Below are 19735 nucleotides of genomic sequence, written 5' to 3' on the forward strand. Positions count from 1 at the left end.
GCGTATCATATATATTAATCACCCTTGAGATAACCACCTAACCAACTAACAACCCAAATCAATCATTCAACCGAGAACCTGCATCCAACCTGGTCACAATAAATCACTCGCTGTGGCTGTGTAAACCTCACCGCCACGTCACAGCCTCTGAGTGACCTATGTAGTGTTTTGATTGTGATCAGTCAATGCGGTGGTGGATGTTGTTTCATTATGTAGTTTAGACGTTGTTCCAAACTATCTGTACTTTTGTATTAGAAGTAGTTTGGCCTCTAAACTGTAACTATAAAGAGAGAGCTTTCGCTCTGTCTCCTTTGTTTCTACTCATCAGTTCATACAATGCATTTTCTACGTTCTCGGTTCTTTATTTTGCTTCACAAAGATCATCTCTCAAAATAGTAGCTATATGAGTAGCTCATAATAGCTTAGATCCGCGAACCTCCAGAACTCCACATCACACGCAACCCTATCTAGATCTACCACGAGAAATAGGAAGCCCCCTTACACCTTCTCGCCAGAGTGGCTGGTACACGCCACACATAGCCTGCTGGACATATCGCCGTTGCGGGTAGCAAATGGGATGGACGACCAGCCGTATAGTATTCGGACGTACCCATCCTTAGCTATAGTGGTATATATCGGGGATTACTTATTGATGAAACAGCCGCGCCACGTGTTACGACCATGGCCACGATGAGTACTTATCGCTAGTGGTAGTGTCTTGGCCTTTTTAACGCAACCACGCGGTGTAGGTAACATTGCTTCATAGAATATCACTCGGAACATCACTGCACAGACTATCACTCGCGCGCAACCTGCTTACCCTACAACGCATAGACCACAACCCCCCATATATGTTCCACACAAACATTTTCCTAAAAAAGAAAGACTCAAGGCCCTTACTTTATTCAACACAAACACCGGCTAGCTACGTATGTACGTACAGAGTAGTACTATGAGAGTATGGGAAATATACAATGGAAATTTACAGACCTCCCGTGCATCCCCAAAAAATCAAAATCAAGAGCTGAAGTAAGTGAAAAATAAATCGAAGAGAAGAGAAGAGGGGTACTAGAATTGAGCTAAAGTTAAAAGTCCAGAAACATCACACCACGCCGCGCCGGCACAGACGGTAAATAATCGCACTGGCCCAGCTAGTTAGCTAGCTAGCCAGCCATATAAAAAACAACGAAAACAAAAACAAAAACAAAACAAAAACAACGAAAAACAGAAGAAGCACTCCCCCCTACTCCCTTTCAGCAGTAACCGACCTCCTACTCTTCGCATGACGGCGCATATGATCACGGCGCTTCGCACCACACGTCGGCCCCGTCCCTGCCTCCTCCCGCTCATCCAAGAAGCCCTCCCGACCGCTCGTGTCCAGATTCTCCGGCGGCACTGTACGCGCCGCCATCGCGCCCTCCGAGACGCCAGCCGCCGCGGGTACAATATTAACCGTATATCCGCTAGGCCCGCCACACACGCATGAGCACGCCGCCGCCTCACCGCCTGGAAGCGGGGCCGCCGCAGCGGGTGACAAGGTCGGTGAGGGGGCTGCTGCGCTAGCCGCTGGGCTCTCGGCGGGTGCTGGAGACCCGGCGCCTGCGGCGCCGCATTCGCCGACGGGAGGGCCAAGTTTGACGTTTGCTTGGGCTGTGACGACGTTCTTGCCGGGGTTGGGGAAGACGGTGTCGATGCCCTCTGTGGTTTTACATGTCCCACCGATGTTTGCCGTGAAGAGGGGTGGCCACTCTGTGCTTGTGAGGCCGCTGCCGCCGCCCGTGATGGTCACCACGGCGCAGTTCATGTACATCTCGCGCTGGCCCGTCTTGTTGAACCATGTCCAGGCGAAGATGGTTTTCCCGTCTTTTGCCTGCTTGGGGATCTCGACTTCGAGCGTCTGGCCCGTGCTCATGGGGCAGGCGCCGATGAAGCTCTTGATTACCTTGAAGGTTGCGCCGGAGTCGTCGGAGAGCGCGACTTGGCAGGAGCCGCCGTTGTGGTTGGCGCCGGTGGTGTCGCCGATGCCCATGCTTTGGACGGTGCCGGCGGGCCAGGTCTCGACGGGGGTGCCTTCGGGGGTGGAGAGAAGCTTGTGGAAGTTCTTGCAGGGGTAGTTGCTGCCGTCTGCTAGTAGGGGGGAGCTGTAGCTGTATTCGGCGCCGCCGGCGGCGGTGTTGGGGTTGAGTTTGTGTTTTATGGGGAAGGGCTTGATCATGGCGATATGGGCGAGGGTGGGGGCAGCGAGGAGAGCAGCAATTAGCAGGTAGTGGGGAGTATGCATTATTGTTGATGCTGTTGGGGGGGCGGTGTGGGGGGGGTTCGAGATAGATGTGGATGTTGATGAGAAATGTGTATTATGGGAGTATCGAGAAAGGTTATTGGTTTAGTTAGTAGATGCCGCGGAGCCGTTCTGTTCTTATATATATTGCGTGGATCCCGCATCTGAAATAGAATACTCAATGAAACGCACAAAGGAATGGTTGCTGGCGCTCAACATTCAATCACCCAGTCAGCCAGACCTGGCTAGCTAGCCGACTAGCAAACTGCTAACAGTGAAGAGTCTCTTGAAAACGATAGAATCGGCTCTCGTGGCAATAATAGAGATGGAACCTCCGTGCAACGCTAGCATCTGAGCATCGGATGAAATCCTGAACGGCCGGTACCTGGTACCTTCATCCCGCTCCGAGACACAGGCTGATACACGTAGTCTTTATTCTTGCCGCTCACGTGAGTGTTTTCAAGACTCGACCCGTAGGGCAAAGACTATTTCTATCCGTGTAAATAAACCACTACTAATTAAACCTCGCCCACAGCGTAAGAAGTGGGAGCGGGTGTGTACTCACTTCTATATCCACATCACCCTAGCCCTAGTCTTGAAAGCTTCCGAGCTGACTGAGTGTTGTCGTGACGGGACGAGCCCGGTGGTCGTGCATTTTGATACCACCGGTACGGTAGCATCCTCTGGAGGGCCATCGTAGGGGCCGATTCCTGATCGAAAAGCCTGACCATACTATGCAGGCAACGCTCCGTAAGGCCGAATAATTATCACCATCCCGTTGGCCTGTTTCAAGAACACTCCTGACAGGCGTTGTGTTGCAGAGCCAAACAAAGACAAAGAAGCGTGGCTTGGGCGAGCCAGTAGAGGTTCGGTTGTGGTTGCTTGTGTGTCACGGGATCGGATCGCGCTGCGTGGCCGGAATGTTAACAAAGAGATGGTGCTGGCTGGCTGGGTGGATGTGGGTTGGCCTTGGCGCCCGGGGAATTTGAAAGTTGCTGTCGTTGGTTTTTGGGGCGATGTACTCTAGATGAGACGAGTTGTACTCTTTGGTTATCACTGTATGTACTCGAGAGTATAGAGTACATGTAGGCATACATACGTAACGCAGCACACACAGCTTCACCAACCACACACGGCTTTCAACTGGAGCACTCCAACAGCGGTGACCGGCATGAAGTTACAGCATGTAACCACACATGTAATCTTGAATACGAAACACCCTACATTACATTCGCGGTCGAATCCTGCTTGGCGCTCGAGTGACGGTTGGTGACTCACTCGTCGTGCGCACATGGGGTGGTCTGCGCGTGTTGAGGGGCGGGTTGGCGGAGTACATGTAGGTGTTGAGAGGCTACGTGGTTGTAGTCGGTGGAGCATATGTGGTGGTTTGGCGAGCGTATAAAGGTAAGCTGCGGTGCCGACTTGGTCCGTTCATCACATTCAGAGCATTTGATCCTCCGGACCCCAGGTGCGGTAGCGAGACCTCGCTCACGAGCAGGACCCCGATAATACGAACACTACATTTTTCACCGGATACAACAATGAATCGCGTATCCCACAAAGTTAGCAACAGTCGGTTACTTGATACAAGGACTTTACAGCCCTGCTGAGGTAAATTACATGTACCTCTTGGATCATGCCGGCAGATGATGGCACCCCATCCGAGTGATCTCCCATGACACCAAGCTCCCCCACCACCACCGCCAAGACGCACTCAACCCTAACCCCACATCTTGAATTTCACACAACCTCACCTCACCTCACCTCACCTCACCTCCGTCCGTCCCGTCCAGCCATCGATCTAGACCAAAGACCAAACCAACGGCAACAATGGCAGCAGCAGCAGCAGCACGAACCCCCAAAGCAGCAGCAACAGCACCGGCACTCGCCCAGCTGCAGCTCTACCTCTCCCCGCCGCCCAAAAACATCAGCGAGTCGCGCGCCATCTTCCGCGAGGTCTCCCGCTTCGGCGAGATCCAGATGTTCAAGGCGCTCCGGGTACGTGTCCCCGCCCCCGCCCCCGTTCCCGCCACCTCCACCTCCACCGCACCCCGCAAGAAAAAACCCAGCACCTAACCCCTGCGCCCCCCCGCACACACACAGTTCGAAGAAACCACCAAAGAGTTCAAACCCCGCGCCCACATCATCTTCCGCTCCCCCGTCTCCGTGGAGCGGCTCCTCGGCTCCTCGCCCCTCCCCGTCCCCACCGGCACCGGCAACACCATCACCGTGACCCCCTCCGCAACGCTCTTCAACCACGAGCAGTACATCCAGAACAACAGCCCGCACTTCTACGCGCCGACGACCTGGGGGCGCAACGTCGGCCCCGGCGAGGACCTCAGCACCGTGCGCGACGAGGGCATGGAGCCGGACATGAAGGCGCGTGCCATGCGCGTGCGCATGATGCAGCGGTACACGGGGGGCTTTGTGAGTTTTGCGGAGCTGGAGGAGCGCATTGCGATGGAGGGGGTGAGGGGCGCGGCGGAGGGGGGCGTGGGTATTGGGTTTGGGGGGAGGGAGGTGGTGGGTGGGATATTGGAGAGCTTGAGGAGGGAGGAGGGGAGTTTTGAGGAGGGGGAGGACGGGGAGAGGGGCAAGAAACGGAGGAGAGGTGATCGCACCTAACCACACAGACTAAACACCCCCGGCTCCCTAAAGGAGGCTAATTTTGTAATATACATACATGTAGTTGTCGATAGAGCTTAGCTTGGATCCACGTACCTACATGCAGCGCTCATTCTTGCCCGACCAGGCCCGGCCCGTGAGCTGTCCAAGGTAAGAAGGGTGATATTGTACATACTTGGGAAACCCCCCATCGATCAGGTGAATTGACATGCAGCCCTCATTTTGACGCGGGATTCTGTACCTGCTTCTGCATCCTACCATGTTCCGATTGTTTATCAACCCACTCTACTAAGGATCATGATTTCTCACCAGTCCCAAAGCCACACACAATCAACTCCAATCCAACCCTAACCCTTCACCAATTCTCGTCAAAGGGGGAGAAAATAGAAGTAAAGATCCTAATACAGATTTACAGATGGCTGCTATAGATATGTAGTTACAGGGAAACCTATCATAATAATTCCACCCTCAAACCCTACCAAACCTCCAGCGTTCAGAGGGAACGAACAGAACCTGTGCTTTGCTAACAAATATGTACATACCTCTCTCTAAATTCCATCCTTACTCTACGAATATAGAGTATACTTCCAGCACGGTTCGGCCACCGTCGGGGTAGGGTTTGCCCGTGTGTGTATTAGACACCGCAATATTAGTAGCGATCATTTACAGTTGGCCCACCCCTCCGCCCAGCCCAACACTAGGCCTTGATTGAAAGTGGGTTTTTAGTGCGCCAGGATAGAACGGAAGGATGACCGAGTGGTGAAGGTGTGTGACTCAAGTGTTTCTACTACTTTCTTGCTTCTTCAAAGCGAGGTTTCTCATGGGCATAGCCCGCGGGGGTTCGAATTCCCCCCCTCCTTTCATTAGCTTTTTTGGGGTGGGGTGGGGTATGGGTTTTTTTTTTTTTCTTGATGAGGGTGCGAGAGTATTTGAGGGGTGAATTATTGGCACGCTTCAATGTATTTAATAATGAGCGGGGATATACTACAAAACGCCTGTCCTGACCTGTCCTGACAAAGTGCGAACTAACTAACAGCTAACCAACTCCAAAACAATTCATAACTTTATATATACCTCACCCCTAGCCTAACAAACACTCTGCATCTGCGCACCCGCATTCGCCGCCAGCAGCCCCGCCGCATGCGCCCGCGCATCATGCCCAAAATTGTAGTCCATGTACAGGAACGCCGCTACCTCTCGTCAGCATCCGCACCTTGCATACCTAGGGGGTAAAGTAAAGAGTACTTACTGCCGTTATTCGTCCTCGTCACCTCCTGGTCCTCCCTGCCGACTTCGCGCGAGTGCTGCTGGATCAGCCCCACGCGCTCGAAGCGCGCCTGCTGGTATAGCCGTAGGCGCTCTGGGACGTCGGTGGGGGAGGTCTGCGGGAGGGGCAAGAGGGCGGCGAGCGCGATGGCGTCTTCGATTGCTTGGGCGGCGCCTTGGCCTTGGACTAGGGGTTGTTAGTTGGTGGATGAGGGACGGGGGTGGAGGGGGAAGCTTACAGGGCAGGAAGGGGTGGGCGGCGTCGCCGAGAAGGGCGGTGCGGCCGCTGATCCACGTGTGTAGGGTGGGCATGTCGTAGAGGGGCCAGTAGCCCATGGCCGAGGGGTCGACTTTGTTGATTAGGGCGGTGATGTCCGGGTGCCAGTCTTTGACGATGTCGAGCACTATCTGCTTCATGGCTTCGGGGGTCATTTCTGCCGCTGTGTTAGTTGGATGCGCGGAGGGAGGGGGGGGTGGGGGGGGTGGGGGGGTGGGGGGGTGGGGGGGAAGTGCCTTTCTTGTTTTCCTGTGGGTTGTCGTCGGTGATGAGGAAGGCGCAGTTGAGCACGTTGCCGTCGCGGCACGGGTACAGGACTAGCTTGTTGTTGCCGCCGCTCCAGAGCTCGAACTCGCCGGTCTCGATGAAGCGGCGGGTTTGGGGGTCGGCGTAGAGGATGTCGGCGGGGATGAGGAAGCGGTAGCTGGAGAGGCCGAAGGGGGAGGGGTGGATGCCGCTGTGGTCTACGTTGTCGCGGAGGGCAGACTGCGGGGGGGGGGGGGGGGGGTTAGCTGGAGAAGATGGGGTGGGGGTGGGGGTGGGGGTGGGGTACGTTGACTCCGTCGGCGGCGATGACGAGGTCGCCGTGGATACGGTCGCCGTTCTCGAGTGTGAGGGTGGCGGTGTCGTTATCGACGGAGGAGACGCGGTGGCCGAGGTGGATGGTGACGGGGGTGCCGGTGCCGGTGGGGGAGGTGGCGATGTCTTTCAGACCGCTGTGGAGATCGACGCGGTGGACGTATTGCCAGGGCTGGCGAGGGCGTGAGTAGGGGTGGTAAGAAGTATGGGAGGGGGGTGGGTGGGTATTACGAACATATTTGTATCTCTGTGCTAATCCTGCTGCATCGGTGGTGCGGTAAAGTGCTCCGTCGGCACCGTATTCATTGATCTTGATGTATCGGTCGTCAGCATTAATTGTGTTCAGGTGGTGAACGTGGGGTTCAGGTGGAGGACTGAACCTTTGCGGCGTACACGCCGCCGACATCTTCAAGGGCCAATCCTAGCTCACGCAGAATGCCATTGGCGTTGGGAGAGATGCTGACGGCAGCCCCGTACTCGTTCTTGAAGCTTGAACGCTCGAATACCTGCCATTGTGGTGGTTAGGTTTAACACGGATTGATCTAAGGACGTTCCTCTATATCTCAGAGGAGAAATCTTACCTGTACGAGATGCCCAGCTTGCCTCAACGCTGCTGCCGCTGCAAGACCACCAATGCCCGCTCCGGATATGAGAACGTTCAATGGGCGGTGTTCCGATTCTGAAGTAACCATATTGATTGCAAGTTGTGTCGAGTTAGAGGTTGATAGGCTGAAATACTGATATTTGTGATGATGCTGAGAAGAGACCCAGAGACCACACAGAGCACGATGTATTTATCGCGCGCCATTGATGCCCCGTGCGAGTAGAAACCGACCGGCCGAGTCGACCCCTACCCTTGATCAATTAAATTGTTGGTTATCGATTCCCAGATACCAGTGGCTTCATATGGAAATCGGGATGCTCTCGGGCGAGACGTTGGTCCACCAAGTGCGGAAAGAGAGAATTACCTCATGCCCCTGCATAACACACCGGTTGATCGGCAACTAGCATATTCGGTAGGAGAATTCCCCGCCCACCGCTATGCCGTTTGGGGAGCGGCATGGCCCGCGATAACCGAGTGATGGCCCATGCAGATGCGAACCGTAAACCTGAGCCAAGCGCGCGCAGGGAAACGGAGGTCTAGATCGTGCCCTTGCCGATGCCCCAGCCAGCTAGCTGGCCAGATCTCGGAGAGGGACTTGAGACTTTTGGTGGCCGACGTGCTCATGAAGATGTCTCTAGTAATGATGACATGGTGTCTCAGCACGATTGGCAGTGCTGTGTCAACATGTTAACAATTACGAAAATTTTGTGTCAAGATGGTCTCTACGGAAGATGTTTGCTCCGAGGCTGAACGCGACACATGAAACGAACACGCTAGCCTCAGACCTAGAATTCAACGAATATCGGATACCACCACAACTCATTACACTCGCGCAGTCTGCAATTGGCTTTTCTAGGTACTTTACGCATGTTTGTGCGCCAAATGACTCACTGGACCAGGATCCGGCGGTGAACACTCTGATATGCACGTTTTCAATTGGATAGAAGGACACAGACGCTGATGGTTCCCTGTATTTGGGTTCCTATTCCAACTAGATGACCCATGAAATTTATATAGTGAGTAGCCTTTCACTGCAATCGATTATAATAAGCCTTCGGGATGCTAACTGGCAGGTGCCTCTAGTGAACGGCTGACCACTCGCAGATATCCTAACGGTTTGGTTGAAGAACAAGATAACGCTCTCTCCGCTCGCGTTCAGGGTAAATAGCTTCCAAGTCAGGATATATCATGTATCCGATGACTAAACCTTTACTATCAATATAAATATACGAAAAGTAAATTCCCCCCATTATCGTTATCTACTTATTTATGGTATATCCATGAACAAAGCTCATATGTAATGGTCGTACTGACGGACACTCTTTTTTATACAGACCTCTGTGGACGTAGTTTGAGTCCATCTTTCATATGATCTATCGTGGAGGTAACGACCAAACTCTTCCGGCCGGCGATGAACCGTGGATATAATATCATATATCTATTCTTTTGAAGCTTGTATATAAATAACTCGCCAAATAGACATTAATAACACCAATTAACATTTCCACAGATATCAAGATTCATCAGAATATAACCCGCTTATAATCGTTTGAAGTAGTTTCCTACTTCAGTAACATATCTGTGTTACAACTCTTCATTTTACAGAAAATACTCCAAAGGAACAATTCTAGTCCAACACATAGGTATACTTGATGACTTCTGTCTTCTTTTGAAACTTGAAAGGCTTACGTTCATCGAGCACCTAAGCCATTGCTATGCGATTCCGGGGCTGCAATTATATCTATTGAAGCAAATTGAGGCGAGGCGTTCTGACGGCCGAAAGCACTGGGCGAATGGAAGTGAGGATTATAACTAGTTCATCGACCCCACGAACCATTGTTCGTTCTAGCATCATTCTTTTAGGTAGGTTGAATATATTTCGATCTAAGTTGTCAAAAATGCGCCCAACACTATTTCTCCGACATTAAACATTCGAATACTTGGTCATACCTAAGGCAATATCCCTGACCCTGACCCCATACAACGTACCAGGCGCGCACATTAACATATTGAGGTATTACCACTGTCATTGACACGGACCCATCTCAAGACGTCTCAGAGCTTTGGTATTTACCTTCATTTTGGCATCAGACCACACCTTGCACATGTACATAACAACCTGCACACCTAAGGTTGCAATTGTATTATGGCCATAAATCCTGAAGTAAGGTATTTCACCTTTGCTATCTTCCCGCCCAAAACACTCCCTTCAATATTCCAACCGGGCTCTTCACTTTCTCCTAATATTATTGTGGAATTCGTGGTGCACTGGTGATTCCGAGAAATATGTATATCCTTGCATGCAGGCAACTATGTACATGTGTGCACCCCATTGGCTGTGCTACGCGCGATGCATGATACGTCAATACGTATATCAGCCTCTACAAATCGAAGCCTCAGATGAATCAAACCAAACCAGGCTTCTACAGCTGGTAGATATCAGCCACATGATACCCCTCTTTTGATCTTCGGTTGGTAGGGCCCACGAAGCCTTCCCTCTCAGACGTACACAACCATGGAAACACACAAAACCATAAATATGTCTAACACAAATTCTTCGGGCGTTAGGTATGTTGGCATAACTCCAATCGAGCTCTTTATCACACATTAATAAACAGTGTTAGTTACCAAACGGCATGGAACAAGGCTCTCGAACGGCTTTCACAACTTCCACCCGCACAACAAAAGATATTCGATTACTTGAGTCCGGAAGAGAAAGCTCTTTTTAGAGCAACTGTCAATCCTTCTGAAGTTCTCCGATTGTTGAAGAAACTCGAAGACTCGCAACGCGGGATAAAGAGAATGATCAACTTCAACCAAACCGTTTTAAAGCCATTCGCACAGTTTCAAACTACTATTGAAGCGGTTGTCAATGCAAGCTCGGGCCTTGGAGGCCCTATTTGGGCGCCGATAAAGATTATTCTTCAGGTAATTTGGCGTTTTTTTGATGAAAAGAATGAACGTTAATGCTACGTTAGGTCTTGATGTCCGCTTCAGGAGAGTTCGAGAAAATATCGGGATTTCTCCAAGATACACTGGAGCAACTGTCCCGGTTCGCCGCCTATGAGAAACATTTTCAATCCTCCACCCGCGAGGCGCTAGATCTGGTGCACGATGCATTGACACACTTCTATGTTGATGTAATTGATCTAACGCTTGTGGTGACAAAACAATTCCGTGCCGGTTTCATAAGTAAGTCTTTTAAAGCTCATAGGAGGATTGCTTTGTACTAAAACTTTAAGAAATGTTGCTTAGAAGAGCAGTGAAGACTTTCGACTCGGATTTTGAAGAGATACTGTCCAGTATGAAGCGCCATGTTGAGGCAATCGATCCGATGGCAAACTTGGGTGGAATTATTGAAGCCAGGAATTACCACAACAGTACGTTGAGCTTTCTTTTTCCTAGATAAGTGAACAACATCAATTGCATCAAGATCTTGCGGCGTGCTCTATATCAAAGATAAACCCAGCTGACCTTCCTCAATCAGTGGAACAATTCTCAGCCGTTACCAAATGGCTCTTCTGTACCAATCCGCAACTTCAGCAAGAGAAAAACCAGGAAAAGCACCTCCAAAAGACGTGCGACTGGTTCTTCGAAACTCCGGAGTTCTGTACGTGGTTTGAGTCAAAATATTCTAGCCGAATCTGTATACAAGGAATTCCAGGCTCCGGTAAATCCATGTTATCCTCAGTCGTCATCGATCGTTTAAAGGGTCAAGCCCTCCCAGAAGAATCAATAATCTACTTTTTTTGCAAGGAAAACGATGCCGACAGAGATAATCCATTATCAGTATTGCGAACCTTTGTTTTTCAACTTCTTAACCACCCAGTGCACAAACCTCAACTTATTCCTATCGTTCATAAAGTCTTCGAGAGAAGTGGCACACCATCTGCAGATTCTATCGTTGAACTCTGGGCTTTATTAAAGGAAATCCTTAATATCCTTCCGCCTGTCTATTGTGTTATCGATGCGCTTGACGAGTGCAACAACAAAGACGAGCAGATGGCGAGATTCCTTACACAACTCACAGAACGCTCAAGATCAGAGCCTACAGTCCTGAAAATATTCGCAACTTCACGTTTGAACGAATCACATATAACAGAAACCGCGATAAAAGAACATTGGTCTTGGTTTTTGATTGAAGAGGATAACGTAAAGAGAGATATTGATGCTTTTATATCGAAACGAATTGACGAATCAAAAACCCTTCAAGATGATAGCCGCCGGGTAAAGGTCCACTCGAGAATTTCGCAAGGAGCCGGAGGGATGATTCTTTGGGCAAAATTGATGCTGGATGAACTTTCCGAAGCTGAGCCCTGGGACGTTGACAACCTTCTAGACAAAATGCCGGATAGACTATCAGACGTTTACGAGCTCATGCTCAAGCGTCGGATGTCTCCCGCCCCCTCCAGAGCGAAATCATTTGATCGATGTCAAACAGTGCTACATTGGATTACCATAGCACCCCGACCATTCTTATTAGATGAACTTATCCTGGCCCTAGCTGTGGCGGCGGGCCTCAAGTCTCATGAAGATTATAACCCGGAGTTCAAAGAGAAATCGGAGGAGCGTCTCCTAAAGGCTTGCGGTTCATTGATCGTTATTCTCGGAGATACTAGCGTGCAACTTGTACATACATCTTTAAGACAATACTTCTTGAGCGGAGACATCAATACATTGAGTCCACACAACTCTGCGAGCCCCCCACAAAATATCGATCGAATGCAAATCCACAAAGACCTAGCCAAAACCTGCCTCCTATACAACCAGTTTACCTGCTTCGAGAAAAGCAGCTATAGCCCATCCTTTGATTTCACCATCTACCCATTCTTAGAATATTCAAGTAGCAATTGGATATATCATGTCACGCATAGCAAGCCCAACGATGATGATTTGTTAGACGAGATAGCACGATTCTTCGATTCAAAGCAAGCCTGGCGGTGGATTGAACGGTGTGACCACTACAATATCACCGACGGCCATCTTCTTGTAATGCAATCCAAACTTAGAGACTGGGCAGAAATATGTAAAACCTCAAATCCACAGGTTGATGTCAATATGATGGGCGGTTTTATTCTTGATATTAGCAAGAAGCAGTGCCACGACACTCAATGGAGCAATGATACTGGAATCGAAGCGTTGAAGGAAATTAATCGCGTTGCAAATTTATATAAGGAACAAGGTCATTACACGGAGGCACTGGAGTGGTATGAGCGGGCGCTGGCCGGGCAGAAGAAAGCCCTCGGGGAAGAGCACCAGGACACGCTGAGGACAGTTGGTAACATGGCAAATGTCTATTCAACCAAGGGGCGGTATGATGAGGCCCTGGAGTGGTATGAGCGGGCGCTGGCCGGGCAGAAGAAAGCCCTCGGGGAAGAGCACCAGGACACGCTGAGGACAGTTGGTAACATGGCAAATGTCTATTATGAGCAGGGCCGGTATGATGAGGCCCTGGAGTGGTATGAGCGGGCGCTGGCCGGGCAGAAGAAAGCCCTCGGGGAAGAGCACCCTGAGACGCTGGGAACGATCCATAATAATGCGTCTGTCTATTCAACCAAGGGGCGGTATGATGAGGCCCTGGAGTGGTGTGAGCGGGCGCTAGCCGGGAGAAAGAAGGTCCTCGGGGAAGAGCACCCTGAGACGCTGAGAACGATCTATAACATTGCGGGTGTCTATTGTAACCAGGGCCGGTATGATGAGGCCCGAGAGTGGTATGAGCGGGCGCTGGCCGGGAGGAAGAAAGCCCTCGGGGAAGAGCACCCTGACACGCTGGACACGATCCACTTGATTGAAGAAACTCGGAAGCGTTTGGCTAGTAGCACAGAGTAACAATTTGAAGCGATACTCACCAACCGCCTCCTACTCAACCGAAGCTTTCCCTGCCCATATGCACGCCGGAAGTTAATCTCTGCATGGGTGCGTACGTACCCGGGCCCCCGCAAACCATACGACACTCGTTTCGGAGAAATTACATGTATGCATTTCATAGTCATCATTCTTGTTCTAGCTTCTTGTTCTGGCTTCTTGTTCTGGCTCCTTGTTCTGGCTTCTTGTTCTGGTTTCTTGTTCTGGTTTCTTGTACTGGTTTCTTGTTCTCGTTTCTTGGTAGCATCTGTCGTGACTTTCTATATCAAGTACCAATGTCTACCTATATATTCCTAAACTATATGTACACCACAACTCTGAGAAGCACGCCAGCACCAGCTGTTCTAACATATGTCTCCACATTGTTTGTATTTAATTTCTTTCGGCGTATAATCTTTTCTTGGGTTCGTTTACATGCACCGGCCCAGATTCTCGGAACGATACGGACTTGGTCTGGGATATCTGTTCATGAACTGAAGTATATACATTGCATGGGCAGTACAGCTTCATACGATCATTCAGTCTCTACCAACCATAAATTCTAAGCGTCAACATAGAGGCCGGTCGAGTTATGCGTATCTACCGGCGGATACGTCACTGGTTTAGCCCACGGCCCATATCACTACCCTATAATGTCGGAACTCCATCTAACATGAAAATAGCTCTATCGCGGGAATTCCTTTGAGGATAGAATTATTATTTGTTCTGCCAAGATGCCAAGGCCGAGTGATACGACATGAACTCTATCTTACCTTGATTACTCTATCCCCTGGCCGATGTATGAGACATTAGTAAAATCTGTGAGAAAACGTCCGGGTAAGCAGCTTGCTGCCTTTGTCGGTCCTTGCAATACTTAATAGTGCTATAAAGTTCGCAGTTCGCTGCCTTACCTCAGTCAATCATTTCCTGCTAATGCATGAGAGATTTTCCCACTGTCTCTGGCGTGAATTTACCACATGATGCTACAAATCAGCACCCAAGATCTTGGATATCGCCTTCCTGTATGGAGATCTAGCTAGATTTATAAAGTCATTAAATATATTGAATGCCTGTGCACGACGTATACGTAGCTGCTCTCTTTTCTTCGTATTTCTAATTAAGCTTAAGACAGTTTGACCCGAACGCTCTGGAGTAAAAATAAAGGGCCCAGGGTAATCATTGTGATCCATGCCCAGAGGATACATGTCATCAGTAATGTGTCACTCCATATATGTGTAGGCATGCAGGATTATGGTAGTATTTGAGAAATTTCAGGCTTTTTAATGGGCTGGACCGGCCCAGCGCACCAAAGTGTGGGTCCGGACCGACTGGCCCATATAGCATGAGGACCGGTCACAGAAACATAAATATATGGGCCCCCCAGAGGTATTTATTGAGGTCGGAGGAGGTCAAAGGGCATTATAAAACTGCTGTGTTAAGGGTTTACCTCTTTTTTTTCTCATAATGGGTGGAGAAATCTAGTCATAAACGTCTGGCCCATATATTATTCTCCTTGACCGGTCCAAAAAGCCCTCTGGACCGGCCCGGCCCAGCAGAGAAAACTCCAAGCCCAGCCCATCGCCCGTATACTTGGACTGGTCCGGCCCGTATATGTGCATGGCCGCCCGCTAAAAAGCCTGTTTAAAATATTCGTTGCGCCTCAGCAGGGGTATAAGCCAACCAGAGGCAGCATTTGGACGTCAATATGCAAGTTTTGGTAGAGAATACCCCTGCTGCAGCGCAACGAATTTTCAGACGTTCCGGGGTAAATAAAAGTACTTTTTGGAGACAGAGGGAGAAACTCCCTTTACTCGCTTTACATCGATTAGTGCGAGGGCCTTACCGCCTCCAACCCACCAAAACGAGTCTACCGTCTAATCCTTACTTGCATGCTCCGGCACCACTCGGGTATGACATCGGTGGATGCACACGCCATACCAGGGTCCTTCCCCTGCTGTCCGTCCCGCTTCATCCGCAAGTTTAAAACCGCGACAATTCCCCACATCCTCAATTATCATGCCACCGCCAAATGCTCTCCGATCTCACCACGCTAGTAGTAGGCTATCTCTTCTACGCAATCTGTTTCCTGATCATCACAATACGACTGTCTGCGACCTGGGCAAGAGAGAAGAAATGGAGGCAGGATGATTACTGGATGCTAGGGGCGCTCGGGATATTAATTGTCAGGACAGTTGTGGTCCATCTGGTGTTGGTGTGGGATACGAATAATGTGGAGGAGTGGGCGAGGAACGGGTTGGGGAAAAAAGAAGTGGAAAGGAGAGAGATGGGGAGTAGAATGGCGTTGGTGGCTAGGTCCTGTTATGCTGCGTTGTATGTATGGAGTCCTAGGCTGGGGATTGGGATTTCAAGCAATTGCTGACGGAAGTAGTATTTGGTCGATGAAAGCGTGTATGCTGGCGCTGTACTCAAGGATCGTTGAGTTATTGGAGGAGTACAGGAAGTATATCAAGTATATATGGGTATTTTTATTCCTGACATTTGCGGCGGTGATGGTGTCGACTCTATTGGAGTGCCGGCCATTTGATCAGTAAGTTCATCACTCCGCACTTTCTTGGTTATTAAACTGGCTTTTAATTTTCTTGTTCTGATATTTGAAACAACAGCTATTGTAAGTACATTTAACTATTGGCTCTTCTGAAACACCGCACTACTAACTCCACCTAGGGCAAGTTATTCCAAATCCAGGCAGTAGGTTATCTCTCATTCAACCCTATCCAATTACTACACTTACTCTCAACTAATAACTCGAATCAATCCATAGGAGCATGCACATTTGCCGAAGCCCAGCTCTACACAACCGGAGCCTGCAATATCACAACAGACTTAGTCCTCATACTCTATCCCCTTCCCATGGTCTTCCACACCAGTCTCCCACGAAAACGGTATTTCCCTCCCCACCATTATGTTATCATCTCAATCCCTAGTCTATAAATCTAATGCAAAACAGAAAAATACATCTCTACACCCTCTTCTCGCTTGGTTTCTTCGTCATCCTAGTCAGCATATTCCGGCTTCCATTTGTGATGGAAAACCACGCAATCCAGCGCTGGCGCACACTTGTCTGTTCCTTATTCCTTTCGCGCGTACCTCCAACTCTCATTAACAAAGCATTTTCTGTATAGTTCGCATCCATCGAGATGCTAGTAGCCTGCTGTGTCGCAAACGCGCCAGTAATGTACCGTCTCATCAAAGCGCAAGCCGCCAAGCACACTACAGGATCTGCAGACTCGGTGTCCCATGCGAGTCCATATTGGTTCTCGGCGAACCGATCGGCGAGAAGACAGACAAGTGAGATTGATGAAATTGAGTTTAGGGGGCTGGGCCTTGGCCTAGAGGAGGACGAGGAGGAGGGTATTGGGAGTAGCAGGGGGAGTCAGGAGTTGGAGAGAAAGCAGCAGGTATAGCTAGAGAGTTATGATAGAACTTTCGTTAATGTAATGATAATGTAATTATGTGGAATGTGAATATGGTGTTCACGGCCTATCACTCGGCGGGCTCCACATGCCCAGAAACTAATGTCAATCGAGTCCAGTATGGAGAGAAACTAAAAATCTTGTGCTAACACGTGCCCGCTATTATCTTCCCAGGCTTGGCTAAAATAAGGTTTTGCTCGTTAGCAAAATAATACCTCACATCACCCTATCTCGTTGAGTAAATATAAATCCCTCAAACTCTTCTTTTCAATGATTCCGGTATGTCTTTTTACTGTTGTTCGGATACTATTGTCCACTGCAGATTGAACAGAGCCCGAGGCCACCTAGACTTTATATTTACCTCTATTGTTTAGCTTGATGAACAATTAATTGACCGTCAACATGGGCTACTTCGGGCAGCTCGGAAATATGGGTATGTTCCTCTTTCTGAAGAAAATCATGTGCACGTAACCGCAATAACTGATGGTCCAGCCCAGTCTCTCCGATTTGAATACTGGGGAACCCTCCTAGGCCCGAGGATTTCATTTCTCACCAAATAAGACAAGCCTAGTTCGAGCTTGTGACCACTTGACATCCGTACCACGACGCTCGGTACAGCTGATAGTCCGTTCCCCCTTGCTGCATGCTGAGTGCACTGTATTTTTGGATTAGGAGTCGACAATAATCCTTCCTGAACGGCAATACCGAAGACCCGTACCCGCAGGATTAGGGGTCTCAAGTAGACGGTCCAGGATCACAACGTATGTACCTCTAAACCTAGAAAATTATGCCTTCAATTACTTGCATGCATTGTGTTTAAGTAGTTCTGCACACCCCTTAAGCTTTCGCTTTCGACCCAACCTCCTAAAACACTCCCGGCCATGCGAATCTGAAGTATTGGAATGACGATCGAGGCTTCATTTCCGGTCCTGCCCCGGACGAATCGAGAATGTCAGGCTGCCGAGTTCCCGCAGGGGGAGGGGGGCTGTGTACTGGAGGGTGACATATGCAAGCAAGCATGTGGTTGAAATCTCGCGTCGGTACCGATACCGTGAGCGCGGGAAAGACGTGGGTTACTTTAGCGGAGCAGAGGCTTGTTCGAGTCGTCGAATGGATTGTCGACAAGTTGCGGCGGCGGGCTTCTATCCCAAACTCAATGGTTTGTGCCGTGGGCGATATTCTATATAGCTATGGGGACACTCTTCAAAAGATTACTGTACTATGAACACTCCAGCGGATAATGTCCACAGAATGCATCTCACGGAAGAATTGGTTACCTCGCATGCGATCCCGCCCCGCATCCTCCCGGTATAAGACAAAACTTCGCAGAAATACTATGGCATCTAGCCAAACCGGCCCGGCCCGCCATTAACACAGAAAGGAAATGATCTACGTCAACATGTAACCAGTCTCTAGAGTGTTACAGAGTGAATAACGGGAATACCTAGAGATTTCCCAGGCCCGTTACTGCAGGAAGTTGAGGTCCGATATTTCCCAATGGCTACTCTAGTTATATATCAATGTCTTTAGTGTCTATTCTAGAGCTCCAGAACTGGTCTATATTTCTACTGATTGTACAGAGATAAAATACAGTCTGCACAGACAACCAAAATCATAAAGCAAGTAACAAGACTAGCTTGATCTACAGCAAACTCTCACCCAGCGCACACCGAACCAGGCTGCATCCCGCCATGATTGTTTCCCTCGACCCAAAACTGTCGTGCTCCACTCCCTCGACTATGGTGTTGACCTCGACCTACGGAAGCGAAATAATTAGCAACCTTTCTCTCCAAAGGCATAGGGAAACCCACAAGATCCATGGCTACTAGGCACCCGGTTTCATGAATGCATTCGCATATGAAATCTCCTTCCCTCAGTGTCAACCCGCCACGAACAGGAGTGCCTGTACTTGGTGCACTATCCAATCTATTAGTAAGAGTGCCCATTATTAAATAGGTTGAAAGACTTACACTTGCGGATCTAACGCATCCACGTCAAAGCTCAAATGAATCGGCATGCCCTCCTGTCCTGGTCCACAGTTGAGGTGCTCCAACGCCATTTCCATCACTCTACCAATACCATACTTATCAACATCGTGCATGCTGAACGCCTTTATTCCGTTCTCCCTGAGGATTTTCTTCTCTGGAATATCGACGTCACGCAAGCCGATATACACAAGCTTTGACACATTGATCCTGTTCTCATCCTTCATCCACCCAAACACCTCTGGGTTCTCTTTGGGTGCTTTTGAAAGACCGGTCAGGTAGGATACCGGCATACCGTGAATGTTACCGGATCCTGATGATTCCGGTGTATTGATATCAGCGTGTGCATCGATCCATATCACAGCAATCTCACGGCCATGACGCTCTCGAATAGCCTTCGCTGTGCCGGAGATGGTACCGATTGCAATAGAGTGGTCACCACCGAGTGTGAGGACTAGGCGCCCTTGTGAAGCATGTTCATATACTTGGTCTGCAATGGCCTTGGTGACGTTTGATACAGTGAGAGCCTTTAACATTGGTGCACGTGCGCCAGCTGTTTGAAGCGGCGGATCTGAAGGTGGGATGTATTCAGTGTAGTTGTGAACCTTTCCGTCATGATGGATGGTGTATGCGAGCTCATTAGAAAGGGAATCTAGAAGACCTGCTTCAATCAGTGCTGCGGGGGCTGCATCGACGCCTGGTTTGGTCTATGTGATATTAGCGGGGGTGCGGCCCAGAATCGCATAGTGTACATACCTGGCCTCCACTGAAACCAACACCTACAACACCAAGTTGGTCCTTTGAGGGTAAGAACTTGGGCTCGATTGTGGATGGAGTGGTCAT

The 19735-nt window shown here is 49.7% G+C and overlaps 6 protein-coding genes across 6 annotated transcripts; 3 read left to right on the forward strand and 3 right to left on the reverse strand.

The window, feature by feature from the left end:
- Nucleotides 1–1243: 1243 nt before the first annotated feature.
- H6S33_003680 (uncharacterized protein) lies at nucleotides 1244–2281 on the reverse strand (the record flags this gene model as incomplete). Its single annotated transcript, XM_044835048.1, has 1 exon — nucleotides 1244–2281. The coding sequence occupies one exon, from the start codon at nucleotides 2279–2281 to the stop codon at nucleotides 1244–1246; it is 1038 nt and encodes a 345-aa protein (XP_044692041.1).
- Nucleotides 2282–4108: 1827 nt separating this feature from the next.
- H6S33_003681 (uncharacterized protein) lies at nucleotides 4109–4903 on the forward strand (the record flags this gene model as incomplete). Its single annotated transcript, XM_044835049.1, has 2 exons — nucleotides 4109–4276; nucleotides 4382–4903. 2 exons carry the CDS (start codon nucleotides 4109–4111, stop codon nucleotides 4901–4903), a joined length of 690 nt encoding a protein of 229 aa, XP_044692042.1.
- Nucleotides 4904–5989: 1086 nt separating this feature from the next.
- On the reverse strand, nucleotides 5990–7717 carry H6S33_003682 (uncharacterized protein; the record flags this gene model as incomplete). Its single annotated transcript, XM_044835050.1, has 8 exons — nucleotides 5990–6093; nucleotides 6153–6356; nucleotides 6409–6603; nucleotides 6683–6932; nucleotides 7000–7197; nucleotides 7261–7335; nucleotides 7406–7531; nucleotides 7607–7717. The coding sequence occupies 8 exons, from the start codon at nucleotides 7715–7717 to the stop codon at nucleotides 5990–5992; spliced, it is 1263 nt and encodes a 420-aa protein (XP_044692043.1).
- A 2451-nt stretch (nucleotides 7718–10168) lies between these two features.
- Nucleotides 10169–13458, forward strand: H6S33_003683 (uncharacterized protein; the record flags this gene model as incomplete). Its single annotated transcript, XM_044835052.1, has 5 exons — nucleotides 10169–10197; nucleotides 10254–10557; nucleotides 10608–10821; nucleotides 10872–11009; nucleotides 11117–13458. The coding sequence occupies 5 exons, from the start codon at nucleotides 10169–10171 to the stop codon at nucleotides 13456–13458; spliced, it is 3027 nt and encodes a 1008-aa protein (XP_044692044.1).
- Nucleotides 13459–15502: 2044 nt separating this feature from the next.
- Nucleotides 15503–17438, forward strand: H6S33_003684 (uncharacterized protein; the record flags this gene model as incomplete). Its single annotated transcript, XM_044835053.1, has 9 exons — nucleotides 15503–15804; nucleotides 15863–16021; nucleotides 16098–16102; nucleotides 16159–16182; nucleotides 16256–16376; nucleotides 16442–16553; nucleotides 16617–16892; nucleotides 17282–17340; nucleotides 17405–17438. The coding sequence occupies 9 exons, from the start codon at nucleotides 15503–15505 to the stop codon at nucleotides 17436–17438; spliced, it is 1092 nt and encodes a 363-aa protein (XP_044692045.1).
- A 1111-nt stretch (nucleotides 17439–18549) lies between these two features.
- H6S33_003685 (uncharacterized protein) lies at nucleotides 18550–19735 on the reverse strand (the record flags this gene model as incomplete). Its single annotated transcript, XM_044835054.1, has 4 exons — nucleotides 18550–18663; nucleotides 18719–18824; nucleotides 18878–19599; nucleotides 19649–19735. 4 exons carry the CDS (start codon nucleotides 19733–19735, stop codon nucleotides 18550–18552), a joined length of 1029 nt encoding a protein of 342 aa, XP_044692046.1.

Source organism: Morchella sextelata (genome assembly GCF_020137385.1).
Source record: "Morchella sextelata strain SCLS chromosome Unknown scls_15, whole genome shotgun sequence".
Classification (NCBI taxonomy): domain Eukaryota; kingdom Fungi; phylum Ascomycota; class Pezizomycetes; order Pezizales; family Morchellaceae; genus Morchella; species Morchella sextelata.